At 39.6% G+C, this 13229-nt stretch overlaps 1 protein-coding gene across 2 annotated transcripts in view; it reads right to left on the bottom strand.

Annotated features, from left to right (window-relative positions):
• Positions 1–1591: 1591 nt before the first annotated feature.
• plekhh1 (pleckstrin homology domain containing, family H (with MyTH4 domain) member 1) overlaps positions 1592–13229 on the bottom strand; it is a 33332-nt gene continuing 21694 nt past the window's right edge. For both annotated transcript variants that reach the window (XM_080870868.1, XM_080870867.1), the window contains exons 10-30: positions 12615–12706; positions 12335–12482; positions 11991–12127; positions 11765–11875; positions 11400–11486; positions 10873–11031; positions 9633–9713; positions 9362–9541; positions 9153–9264; positions 7902–8014; positions 6694–6870; positions 6417–6514; positions 6140–6317; positions 5669–5824; positions 5120–5217; positions 4773–4914; positions 4486–4628; positions 4220–4349; positions 3881–3964; positions 3113–3259; positions 1592–2924 (exon numbers count right to left, since the gene is read on the bottom strand). In XM_080870868.1, coding sequence (XP_080726994.1) covers positions 2772–2924; positions 3113–3259; positions 3881–3964; positions 4220–4349; positions 4486–4628; positions 4773–4914; positions 5120–5217; positions 5669–5824; positions 6140–6317; positions 6417–6514; positions 6694–6870; positions 7902–8014; positions 9153–9264; positions 9362–9541; positions 9633–9713; positions 10873–11031; positions 11400–11486; positions 11765–11875; positions 11991–12127; positions 12335–12482; positions 12615–12706 — 2726 coding nt within the window. In that variant the 3' untranslated portion in view covers positions 1592–2771. The remainder of the gene's footprint in view (positions 2925–3112; positions 3260–3880; positions 3965–4219; positions 4350–4485; positions 4629–4772; positions 4915–5119; positions 5218–5668; positions 5825–6139; positions 6318–6416; positions 6515–6693; positions 6871–7901; positions 8015–9152; positions 9265–9361; positions 9542–9632; positions 9714–10872; positions 11032–11399; positions 11487–11764; positions 11876–11990; positions 12128–12334; positions 12483–12614; positions 12707–13229) is intronic.

Below are 13229 nucleotides of genomic sequence, written 5' to 3'. Positions count from 1 at the left end.
CCCATTTGTCCAAAGTTCATATTTGAAAGTGTTTATAACGGTTTAAAGTCATGCATTTTGTTTTATCTGTAGAATGCATGCATATCTGCATAATATCTGCGCGAGCCCTTTTGTAATGTACCGACATTGTGATCCATAGAGGTCAATTAAGAGCAGGTGCTGTAGATTCCCATTGCTTTTCCAGTTAAATGTGTTGTTTTACAAAGATGTGAAATGTATGTAGGACTCACACTGTTGAATCCCTGTAACATTATTTATTGTATATTTATACGTTTGAATAGGGTCATTTTTTGTGTAGTGCTGAGTTGAGTATTTTTACTCTTCACAATATAATTTGTTCTGTTATTCAAACTTTTTTCTTCCTCCAGCACTGTTTTTTTCTTATTTTTCTTTTTTGTCTCTGTGTTACTTTTAAGCAAATTGATGCATTTAGGATGCCAAACTGCACTCTGAAGAAACTAGTTAAGAAATATCACCTGCTTTGTGTATTTTTAAAGAACATAAGGTTACAGAGAAAACAGCAAAGGGTAAACTCTGGATGACTTTGTGAAGTAAACAGTCAGATACGAACACAATGTTTTTAAACTATGTACAGACATCCTCCTTTGCAAACATTAGTCTAGTTAAACACACACACCCAGTAAGACTTTCAAGGTAAGCAAATGTTCATCTACAGCTACAACATTGAGATTGTTTGCTATAAATTCAAATAGAGCATGTGGCCTTATTGCACCATGGATAAAGTGCAAAAGATATTCTTTTTTGTTTAGAAATGAAGGCATGTAGAAATTTAGCAGTGAGCCCTATAATAGAATTTCATTTTGTATGAGAGTAGTTATGGAACAACAAGAGCTCCAGACAAGCTATAAAAATCTGGAATTTATAGCATACATTTGGCAGGAAAATACCATTACCACTTTGACCTCCTTGGATAAGAAAAAACAGAGCATGATAATATATACTTGGAAGGCTGTGTACAACCAGCACAGAAGGTAAGTTTATGGACAAAATGAATGAGAGAAGAAGTTCTGTGCTCTCCAAGGGACGCTTTGGCTAGAACACGATTCTTGTCACCATTGCTTAAACCTTCTGATTCATGATTAAACTTTATAGTACTTAGTAGCAGGAGTGTTTCATAAGGGAAAGCCAGTGGAACATTTGTTCCAGGAAAAGAAAATAGGACAAGTGTTAATAGCATTTAAAATGTTTCTACCATTTCCTTAGACACATAATTAATAAAAATGGAAGCACGCCTAGTCATGCCAGGTGGCCGCCCATCCCTGAGCCCAACTCAACAGAGATTTCTTCCTGTTAAACGGGAGTTTTTCCTTCCCACTCTTGCCAATTGCTTGCTCCTAGAGGGTTGTCTGACTGTTGGGGGTTTCTCTTTGCTATTGCAGGGTCTTTATCTTACAATATAAAACACCTAGAGGCAACTGATGTTGTGATTTGATGCTATTTAAATAAAACAATTGAAAATTGAATTTTAAAAAAAATGTACTTAGTTGCAATACTTTCTACCACTCTGAAGTATTAAATAGTCTACATAACAAAATTTATACAAAACTGGAGCTAAAAAAAAAAGTCAGGAATTTATCATTTATTTTAATAACCACACACAGACATATAAGCTACATCTTTTAAACAATTGCAACATATGTCAATACAGTAACCAGACGTACTCTGCTACACAAAGGAAACTACATTTTCCCCACACAAATGTGACATTTGTGGTAAACATTTCCTAATGTTATGGAGAAATAAATAGCTATTATGAACATAAGCAAGACAGTGGTTTATCCAAAACAGTTCAAGTCATTATAATATTTTGATAGCTCTTTTAAAAAAAAAAAAAAAAAAGAAAGAAAGTGTTCTCTCCTTTTGTTTGCCTGATGATCTATTAAAAATAATGTAATTTTAAATATACTGTATGTTTAGTGTAATTAGGGAAGACCATTTTGTCTTATTGTGAAAGAACAAAGCAAGAAAATACTATCAATTCACTGTTTCCAGTAACTCAAGAGTCAAATATTTTTCCAACTTTCAACTTTTTAGACTATTTTTCAACTAAATCTGAATCTGTCCATTTGCTAGAGAGACATCTGTGAGGGGCATCAACTGAAATTTCTGACATTTGCAGGACAAAATATTTCATTAATTAGATCATTGAGAAATTAGTCATTTCAATCTACCATATTAATTGCTATTTGCTGCCCTACATTAGTCAAATATTATATTATGGGTAATTAACAGATTAAAATGTATGAATCTGTCCTAAAATACGCAACATTAGCTCCTTTCTAAACGAGCAGCAGCTCTTCATCATATTCAGACTCTTGCTTCATTGTCATTTACTTTTGATCGCTGATGATGAAAAATTCTAGTGACACACAGGCAGACAAATTATGACTTCTGCAAGTGGGAACATCGAGTATCATCAAGTCCTCAGATCATTACAGTATTTCAGGAATGGTTCTGATGTCCAATTTCAACACTGAATTCCCAAGTGAACTAGCACCTATGAAATGCAAAGTTGAAACACCTGTGTTGAAATAAATAGTCTAAAAGACTGATCCTGACATTTCTAATTCTAACTCTTAATAAGAACAACAACAATAATAAAAACTTTAATAAAAGTACCTCTTCTGTAAGAATGAAAACTCAGGACATGCAACCCAGTGCACTCCAGATGAATGCAAAGTAATAGTAACTGCTGCCATCAAACCTCCCTCTACTAACAGTCTTTCTCAATTTTTTTTTATTTTCGCAATTCACAGTAGCGTGGGGCCCTTGGTGGTGTAGTTCATGGTTGGGAAGTGCCTGCTGTCTGCATCCCAGTGACTGAGGGGCTGGTGAGAGGCAGATGGGAGGCTGGGGTTCCAGTGGTTAATGTAGCTGGCCATGAGCAGAGTCAGCTCCAGTATCTGACATGAGAGTGAAAATAGATTTTAACAACCTAAAGTCAATGATATTAATGAGTTTTATGTAATTCAGGTGAGCTGGAAGCCCAGAAAATGCAAGAAAGCCAACTGAATATGTTTACCTTGATTAGGTAAATGCAATCTGACCACAAATAGATATATAATTACAATGATAAAAGCAGGAAGTATACCTTAGGTTTAGGCATTGCAAAGACCAGCTTCTCCACGCTCTTCTTCCCGGCTCCAGCCTCCCTCTGTTGGCTCGTGACCACCATGAAATCATCACGACAACCACCAAAGGTAATCACAGACTGGTAGGAGTACGTGACCAGAGTGTGCTGAAAAAAAGGAGCATTGCCAGTGTGAAATCTGCAGTGAAGTGGATATAAACAGAATTCATGTTCAGATTTTATTGCTGACCCCATTATATAGTATGGAATTCACTTAGGAAATCATTTTGGTTTCTCCTTCTTTTTGAGGAGTAAATTGAGTGTGAAGATATGTGACATAATTTCCAGCAACTTATTCTGATTTTCACTTTGTTTTCTCCCATTTCTTTCTGAAGGCACATGGTCTGCACGCCAGACCAAGAATGAAATGAATCAACATGAGCTGCAGAAAATTACAGAGCTCACGTTAGCATAGTTTACATGATGGAACTGCTGTGTGTCAGGGTCAAGTATGTCAATTCAGAGGCTGGCCGTTTTATTTTCCTTGGGATTTCTGGTGTTCGAAACACCACAGAACGAAAATCATTCCAGACCAGTGGGTCAAGAAAGCTTTGCAGCTGTGTCCTATCCAGCTGCTGCAGCAGTTAAAAGCTATCTCTAGATTTAACAGTTATAAAGTCAAGCCGGAAATTCAATAAAAGAATGGACTTTCTAAATTCTAAATTGTTCTGGCAGCAGATTTTATTCTGAAAACACATGACAGGATGGTCTGCTCAGCTTGAAACTCACCATTGTGTAGTCCAGCACACACAATCCATCCTCATTGACTGCCAGCCACACCTGGCTCTGCTCAATAGTAGAGGGGGGTACAGGCTGTGGACAGGGGAAACAAAGAAGGGTCGTTTTACAGATGTTATACAGCTTCGTCTCAAACAGGTTTGGGCTTGAAAGCTTAGTTCAAGGTTTTGGTTCAAAATGATCTAAGTATGCTTTTTGGTTTTGATGAAGAATCACATCAAGACCGACATTTAAAGATTGATTAGACAAACAGGAGGCGATAAAGTTCACATAGAATAACATCAGTAACAAAACAACAGAAGACATGTATTCAACTTTTTTTTTTGTTACCTTGGCACTGAAGAGCTTGGCTCCAAACAAAGGCCATTTCCGAGCCACAGTTAGGTATATTCTTACACACTCGGATGCACTGCACCCACGCAGCATTGACCACTTAGTGGCGAGACGCTCGGTAAGGTCTCTGAGAGGATAAAAGGAACAGTGGTGAGTTAAAATATGGCAGGATAACAAAGCTTTATAAAGTTCTCAGATCAGGTTCTAGATTAAGAAATTGTGGAATGGCACGTTTATTTGTTTTTGGGGTTTTTTTTCTTTACTTGAGCTGCTCTGAGCTGCAGTCCTGTTTGTAGCGTTTTGGGTAGAAGCGTTCTAAGGCTTGAAGGAGAATTATTTGAGATTTAGGCTGAGAAGAGCCAGAGGGAGAGGAGGCACCTGGTCTGTCCAAATCACCATGTTCAACCTGGAGGACAAAAGAAAACAGATAGTTAGAAGACAAAAAGGCTTTCGAAAACGCACAAAATCATACATTTCAGCACTGTAGATAAAAGAATAGCATTTTTTTCCTTCCAAAAAGTCTCTTTTTCTTGATAGAATTGTTACAGACCTGGGCCAAGAGGGCAGCCACTTCAAGAGCCAGCTCTTTGTTTACAGGAAAATGGCCTTGCTGGACTTCATCATTCACCTGGTATGCCAGCAGGAGGCGCTCTCGCTCCATTTCTCCCTTTACCTGAGATCTGAAATACAACCTGCATACAAGAGCATATTGTTATTAAGGCCGTTTTCTTGGGAGAAACTGAAAATTGAGATATAACATCAGCATATTTCACTTTGCAGTCTATAACATTTTTTAAAAAAATCTTTAAATACATCTCTATGACTATAGAGTAAAAGTACAATGTTGCTGATGTGTTTGAGTGCTACAAAATTGAGATATGAAAATAGAAGTCATACCTGTTCTTGTATGTTAGCCGTACAATCCGTGTTCCTTCATTTTTCCCAGGATGCAGCTCCTTTAGAGCCTGTTCCCATTTGGAAATAACATCACAGATCTGGGAAAAGCAAAAGTTAGTCTCAAGTCATACAAGCACACATTTTTTCACTCATGTTACAGTGAGCTGGTGATCTAGAGATTCTGATTTGTACACAAACTCTTATATACAGTGCATTGCATGAGCCAGACAGACCTATACTTCTGTGGAATGGTGGATTCTTTTAACAACAATAATTAAAAAAATCTAGAGGCACTACTTTAAATATGACTGGGTAGAATTAAAACACAGAAAGGTTGTCCTATACTAGACCACATCCTAAGTTGTCAAAAAATGTTTGGACAGTGTAAATTTGCCAAAAAATAATCCCACTACTCACTACTGATCCTCTAACTTATTAGAAAATTTGAGACAGATGATCTACCTTCAAACCACAGAGCCAAAAACCATCAGTGATTTCTGTACAGCAGCTTTCTCCCATCTACTAATGGTCTGTGACCCACAGCCCTACCTTGGCAGATGGCTGCAGGCAGTGCTCCAGGTCTTTGCCAGATGGATCATCAGTGAAGAGGGCAAATCCAGTCAGCTGTGGTTTCCTCATGCTAATCCTCTGGTTCAGCGTGTTGAGGAACTCCTCCACTGTAGTCGACCCATCGAATCCCACTACCTATAGTAGAAAACAAAGGACACAGCTGGCACTGAGTTTCAGATTCTGCAGTGGTTGCAGGAGTTTGTAGTTCCAATGGCAGTCAAAAAACTGCAACAGCAGATTAGAAATGTAACAGAAATAAAAAGGAGGTTCATTTTCCAAAAAGGACATATACAAAGTACAGTTGGGAAGGTATAGATGCAAACTAAAATATATACAACTAAAGGAAAGCCTAGAGGAAATTTGTGCATGAAGAATGTATTATTTGCTTCTCGAAACAGGGGTATAGTCATTACAACACCTGTGCTAGCTACCTGGTAAGCTATGTGTTACCTGGTAGGTGTTGTTCATGAAATGAACTGGGATGCTGAAAGGTAGTGAATGGTGGTAGGGGTTCCGCAAAAGGATGGAAACTATCTCCATACGTGAAGGTTTAGCCTCCCGCTCTCCATTCTGCAGAGTTCGCTCCAAAGATCTCTGACAATACACTGCATATTTCCCCACCTCACTCCTGTATGTGGTGGGAAAAAGGGAAAAGATAATTAGAAGAGGTTTTTATGTATTGGGAGTTTTTCTGCTATATTTTAAGGTGTGGATTAAGTTAGCTCACCTTGGGTTAGCATTGCGTTGCAGATACTGTCTCAGGTACCACAGAAAATGTTGCTGAGGGAGGAACAGAGCCACACACAAAGACAACAGCTGCCAGCACTGCAGGGAGAGATAGAAAAAGAAGACATATTTTAACTAACGCGTTTTATCTTAAAATATATTTTTAAAAAATACATTTTTTAAAAATATATTTTAAGTACATAAAAAAGTACATTTAAAAATTAATGTCTGAGCGCTTTAAACATGGCTCCTGACTCTTTACTGTGTAGTGGGTTGACCTGTGTGAGAGAGTAGTTGTGTGGCGTCCGACAGTTGGTCTGTTTGATGAGCTGACAGTAAATTTCATTCTGCAGCTCTGGGTGGTTCAGGCACACTTGCAAAGCATTCTGGGCCAGCGAGGTGTGGTAATCAATAGATGGAGACTCAACCAGCACATTGATGAAGAGCTGACAGGACTGCAAAATGTCAAAGAAACAAAATTTAATGGCACTGAGCTACCAACAGGTGGAGACAAACACAAACCCAGAAACCTGAACACAAAAGTAAGGGACAAATATTGAAAGCAACTTAAAACAGTTAAATTAATACAGGATTGGGTGATCATAACACTCGGGTGATGAAAACAACAAAAAATATCCCAGCATGAGGTCAAGAAGAGCTCCAGTGTAAGGGGGGGAAAAGGGTGAATGTCATTACTTTGTTCTCATTCAGTGTGACAGCTGAAGACAAAGACGCCATTTAACAGGTTTAATCAGTCTTGTCAGTCTCATTAATACTTCAAAGACATGAAGTAGAGCATAGACTTGAAAAGCATGCAACGTCCTTTCATTCAGTTTCATTGTGTGTGTTTGGGACAATTTTTAAGGCTGGATGGTCAGAGAGAGCCGATCTATTCAGCCATCAATCCTAATGTAGTTGGTGGGGCTGTGAAGCATAAATTGGAAGGAAGGGGCTTCTGGTTGACATGAGAGGAAAAGAATCTGCCATCTCCCTACAAGGTCCTTGTTCTGCTCTGATCCCATTTCTTCTTCCCTATCGTGTAGTTTCCATATCCATTGCTGTCACTCTGTGAAGGCCTTGACCTCCCATGTCTCCTCTTAAAAGAGGGCTACCTTCACGCTGGCTCTAAACCACAGGAACAGTTAGCTTCAATGAAAGCAGATAATCAAGGCCATTATCTATCTTCAACACTTTTGATGAGCTGGGCCCCTCGGTCCTCAGCCTTTGATCTGGTTTAGTGGCAGGAGGGGTGGGGGGGGGGGGGGGGGGGGGGAGAGACTGCTGCAGAGCTCATCCAAGAGTACAAGGGGTTAAAGAGGGGGACAAACTGGAGTGGGATGGATGATGTCTTGAACAGATCCTCACAGTGAGTGGGAGATAGAGAAGTGGAAAGGGATTCCGAGAAAGGGATAAAAGGGAAAAGCATAATCAAAAGTAAGTGGGATGGAACAAAAGAAAGAGAAGGGTGAGAGGTGGGCACACTGACCTTGAAAAGCTTGAGAGCCTCTGTCTGCAGAGCTTCAGAGGGCAGCGTGGTGAGAGGCGAGCGGAGACCCTCCTTACAGAAGCTCAAGGCCTCACTCTTCCACAACACAGACTCTGGGAAAAGACGGTGAAAGAAACACATATATAAAAAGGCACAAATATAACACGAGTACACACGGACAAACAAAGATTGAGTTTCAAAGCTTTAATGACTCAACAGCTGATAAAAATTCATATACGGTGCTACAGTCTCAAACAGTGTCTGCAATTTAGATCAAAATAACATGCAGCATGCTAGTGTGTGCATTTATACCCACTTATAGATATTCTAAGCCAGGGGTGTCAAACATAAGGCCTGGGGGCCAGAATTGGCCCAGCAAAGACACCAAACTGGCCCACTGGGCACTCTGGAAAATATGAACTGCAATTTTGCAAGTTTTATAGCTTATCATAATGAACAAGTCCTGCATCATGGCTATTCATACTATATCAAAGTAATCAACCAATAAACATTGTTCCTGGTTTTATCTACTATAGAAGTGTCTAAAAAATGAACTTTTTTGTCAACGAGCAAAACAATTCTGCTGTATAATTACAAGACAATTTGGCCGATGAGTTACCAGAGCTGTTTTTGTAATTTTACACATTACAAAAATTTACACATTTTACATTTTTTTTAGAATTTAAGTCCAAAGCCAGCCAGGGGATGGAATCAAACTCAAGACATTCTTACTGTGAGGCAACAGTGCTAATCGATGAAATCTAATAAATGAAATGACGTCACCTGATTGGCAGCCTATATAACCTGGCTTCCTTTCAAGACGGCTCTCTCTATTCCTTGAAGGCTGCTGCCTTTGAGGCACCCAACTTGATTTTCATTTACTTTGGTTTGATTGAGTTATAGTTCTCCCATTTTTATTCACCTTTTGTCAGATTATGATAATAAATTTGCTTAATGAAAATTGTTATTGTGTTGCTCTCTCTTCTTTTAATGTACTTGAGTGAGCCAGCCATAACAAGCGGGGGCTTGTCCAGGATAAAGTACAAACTTTTGTAACAAAGTAACCGCTGTTTTGGGTTACTAAAACACTATCTTACGAGCTAATGATAGTGACTATGCGATTATAACACCCTGGTGTTTTCCTGTTAATTATCTGCTGTCAATAATTAAAATCAAATAACAACATCAGAAAAAAACAGAAAGGTTTGGATATGATTGAACTATTTTTGTTGAGAAATATGGATTTCTTACCAGGGTCTCCGTCAGCATCAAGCAGTTTACCAATGAGCTGCTCATACTCTGTGCCTACTTTGAAGGCTGCATTGCTACAAGCTGCTACAGTCAGGTGATACAACCAGGTATCCTATGTAAAATAAAACATACTAATTAATATGAAAACAGAATTTTATTTCTTTTTTTGAATGAAAAACAACTCATTAACATATTTATTGTTGGACTACCTTCTCCTGTTTGGTGCCAATGAGCAGATATGTAGGACTCTGGTCTCTCGGTTGGACCACTAAGGTGTAGTGGGAGGAGAGAAAACCTCGAGAGCCTGCCTCATAGTCCTCATCTGAATCGCAGGAGCGATCTACTTCCTGAACTGATGCCTCCCGCATTTGCAGCTGACCCAGAGGAAGCTGAAAAAGAGAAAGGCAAATCAGCATCAGCTAGGGAGCACTAAAATAAGTCTTGTCATGTCAGGAGTAGAGAGATGTTTGTTTAATAGACCTTGTCCTCCTGGTTGCGATAGTAGTAGAAAACCTTTCCAACCAAAGAACACCACACTAGTTTTGAGTGGCCGTGTTTGACCTGAAAGCACAAGACAAAAAAATAAGCAAAGTTTCAGGACAAATCCAAAGTTACCAGGAAGTTACTCACTACAATGAATCTATGATATTAGAAAGCTTGTGAATTTCTAGACAGACTGAAATATGATCATTAGGAAATTTCTGCTTCTGTCCATCTGTTGGGAAGCCAGTGTGAAAATCACTTAAGAAGTAAAGTGCAAGCTAATTCCTGCCAAAAGAAAACAGTCCATCCACATACACGACTCCCCTGCTGCATTCATTCAGTGTCATATTAAACAGTGATGCAGCTGGAGATGATAATCACATGTCATTTTCCCGAGAAGGGGTTCTTTCAAAGCGTTTCTTGTATCTGAATGGAGCAATGATGTCACTGGAGGATGCCTTCCAGACAAAGCCAGCTGTGCTTCCCTCAGAAGGGGGTTATCGAGGTTAACTAAGCTCTGAGAGGAAGAACATCCCCAGCCTTATCTGTTATCATGTCACAACAGATCAAAGCCAACTCACAGGAAGGGAGTATGGTGTTGGTGAGAGGACAAGGGCTCCATCATCTTAGCTTGGGGTTGTCAGTCATCTGCCAGTAAGTCATCAAACACACACGCACGCGTCAGCTGTTTAAGTGTTTTAATTTTAGCAAAACAAGCAGGCCTCAGTTAAGAAAAGGCAGGGGGAGACTAGAGGAAGGTGGAAGGAAAGAGGAAAGAAGCTCTGCAGTGTTCCAACAGCTCTAATCTTGTGGTGTTGTCCCAACATGAAGGAGTTCTTTTAAGAATCTGCTTTAAGAGTGCTCTATTCGATCCTCACTTAAAGAGTGCCCACTGTATTATGGATTATATCTGCCATGTTTTCCTGCATTGTCTTTAAAAGACAAAACGCTTCTAAAAGCCTATAAAAAATATATGTTTTTGAGTGTTATACAACTACCCCAACAAGCAGAACTTTAATATCATATCGAAATACTTTGCTTCCTACTTTGAGATTCGGATGACAAGATTGTTAAAGTTGTGATTGTCAGTGTGATCTTTGATATAACTTTTAGCACTGCACAAATCTGAATGCACTCTCACCAGAGGCCCACATATGATCACTGTGCAGTCTCTTATCCATCTTTATATTTTGTTTGGTTCACTAGAACTAAAAATGTTTAAATAATGACTTCTGACCTTCGTAAGCCAACCTCTCACAGAGGGCTTTGCAGTCGTCTCCATGGTAAGTGGGCTACTAGCCTGGACTTTGAGTATATTCTGCAGAACCCTGATCCACTCCTCCAGGATGTTGGGTGAATCCGCGGTCAGATAGAAGGTCTTCTTCTCTGTAATCAGCTGATTAGATGGAAAAGAGAAATATGGGAAAAATGCTAAGCCAAGCCAACTGAGACAGCAGCATCATGTCAGAAGAGATCAGAATCAGCTTTTGAAGAGCCATGAAAACATTCCAGTCCGATGCTATACCTGATGTCATCTCAGGCCGCTTCTGTGGTATGCAGCAGTAAAGCTCTGTTGTTATTTAGTGCTATATTAAGCACGCTGTGTGTGAATGAGCATCCTAGTGCAAAGTCTGTCTCTTTTTTTTCTTACAGTTTTAAAACTGTGGATTCTAACCAATAATTTAAATGCTTTGAGTAGTAGTGCCAATTTTGGGTATCCTATGTTTGGGATCTCTTACAGAAAAGCAGTGTGTTTGCACTCACTTGAAATGTCTGCGTTCCTTCTCCACGTACTATACAGCAGGAAGAGTTTAGCTCAATCTGACCCTGAGGTTTCCTGATCACGTCACTCTGAAAACACATGCGTAAAAACATCACAACTTCTGTCCAAGATTATACAGAAATACAACCAAAAAAACAAACAAACCCAAAAAACAAAGAATGCAGTGAGCACGAATGAACATTTTTGTTAAATTTAGATATAAAAGTTGTAAATAACGCATGCCTTTACTGCAGCCATCCTGTACTTAAACACACCAATCTTAGAAATATTTCTACAATGTTTTCCATGCAGGCTGAAAAACCTTAGAAGGAAGCAGACAGGCATGCTCGAAGCGAGACACACTCACAGGAGATTTGTAGTACAGGATCTCTCCATTCCTCAGGATGAACCAGCGGCGCTTCCAGGCTTTCACCTGACTGCCCATCTTGAGCAGATATCCAGACTTCTCCAGCATCTCCTACAGACATAAACAGCACAGGTAAAGTTATACTCAATAACTGTGACTGATTAATTGCTGGTATACTAGTGATTATCTTGATTAAAGAGTTTAAAGTGGAGGTGCCTCTACTCACAGGCCCAGTGCTCTCACAAGAGTAGGATGAGGTCCGCTGGACTTTATGCTCTGGTTCAGAGTAGTCACTGTCTAGGGAGTAGGCATCAGGAGGAATGGCATAATCGCTCTCTGAACTGATGGAGGACATGGACACACCTGGGGTACCAGAGAATCATGGGGAAAACAGAAGAAGACACAGAGGCAAGGTAACTTAAGGAGTGTTGGTAAAGGCCAACATTGCAATTAAATATTCATATTTTACAGAGAACAAAAGATTCAAGACTATTGCACTGTTGCAATGCAGTTTTTTGCATATATTGGTTTTTTTTCTGTGCCGTCTGCACTGTAATCCATAACAATCACCTCTCTTGACAGCTCTCGGGCTGCCAGGGACGCTTCCCTTCCTATCAGGGCTCAGAATGGAGGTTCGCACGCTGGCCAGAGAGCTGCTATCGTCCTCCGACCCAGAGTCATCATCTGGCAGAGGCACACTGCTGATCTGAGTGGCTTTCTACAGCACACAAAATAAAATAACACAGATGAAAGGTGGTGTTGTGCAACACATAGTGTGTTAGGCTGTATATTAGCATCCAAACTGGACAAAGTTAAGCAAATGTGAAAACGCAAAGAAAATTTCACTCACCCCTTTCAGTGTGGTGTATACTGGTACGCTGATATTCTTATAGATCAGCTGAGTGAATGGGCCTGCTGCTGGATACTGGGGTAAGTTGGATCCTGCAGCGTAAACATGTATTAAAGGACAAGGAACATTTTTAACAAGGTCTATGCTTATTTTAGGGTTATATGCCCCATAGACATGTTTGGAGTAGTGGTCTGTGTAGCACTGATTTCTAGCTCTGTTCCACTTATTAACTACATTAGAGATATGGCCAATGTGATGTCATCCAGTCAACAAAGTCGGCATGAGGATTTTAGCCACTGCTGCCTTTTTGTTTCAAACTGAATGCAACAAACAAAGTCAAACCCAAGGGACACTACACCCATGAGTTAGCCATAACCTAAAACATACCCTTGGTTTACCATCCTTTTTTACTCCAAACGGCCATAATTTACAAAATGGTAAATGGGCTGATTCTTATATAGCGCTTTTCTAATCTAAGCCCTTTATATAACTTGCCTTGTTCACATAAGCACTTATTTTTATGCTCTTTCCATGCAAGTCCTTTCTATCTAATGTTCACATGCATTCATACTCAGATGGATGCATCAGAGAGCAACTTGGGGTTAGTATCTTGCC

This window comes from Rhamphochromis sp. 'chilingali' (genome assembly GCF_963969265.1).
Source record: "Rhamphochromis sp. 'chilingali' genome assembly, chromosome: 21".
NCBI classification, from domain to species: Eukaryota; Metazoa; Chordata; class Actinopteri; order Cichliformes; family Cichlidae; genus Rhamphochromis; species Rhamphochromis sp. 'chilingali'.
The sequence above is the reverse complement of the archived record's forward strand: the minus strand, read 5'-3'. Positions and strand labels throughout refer to the sequence as shown.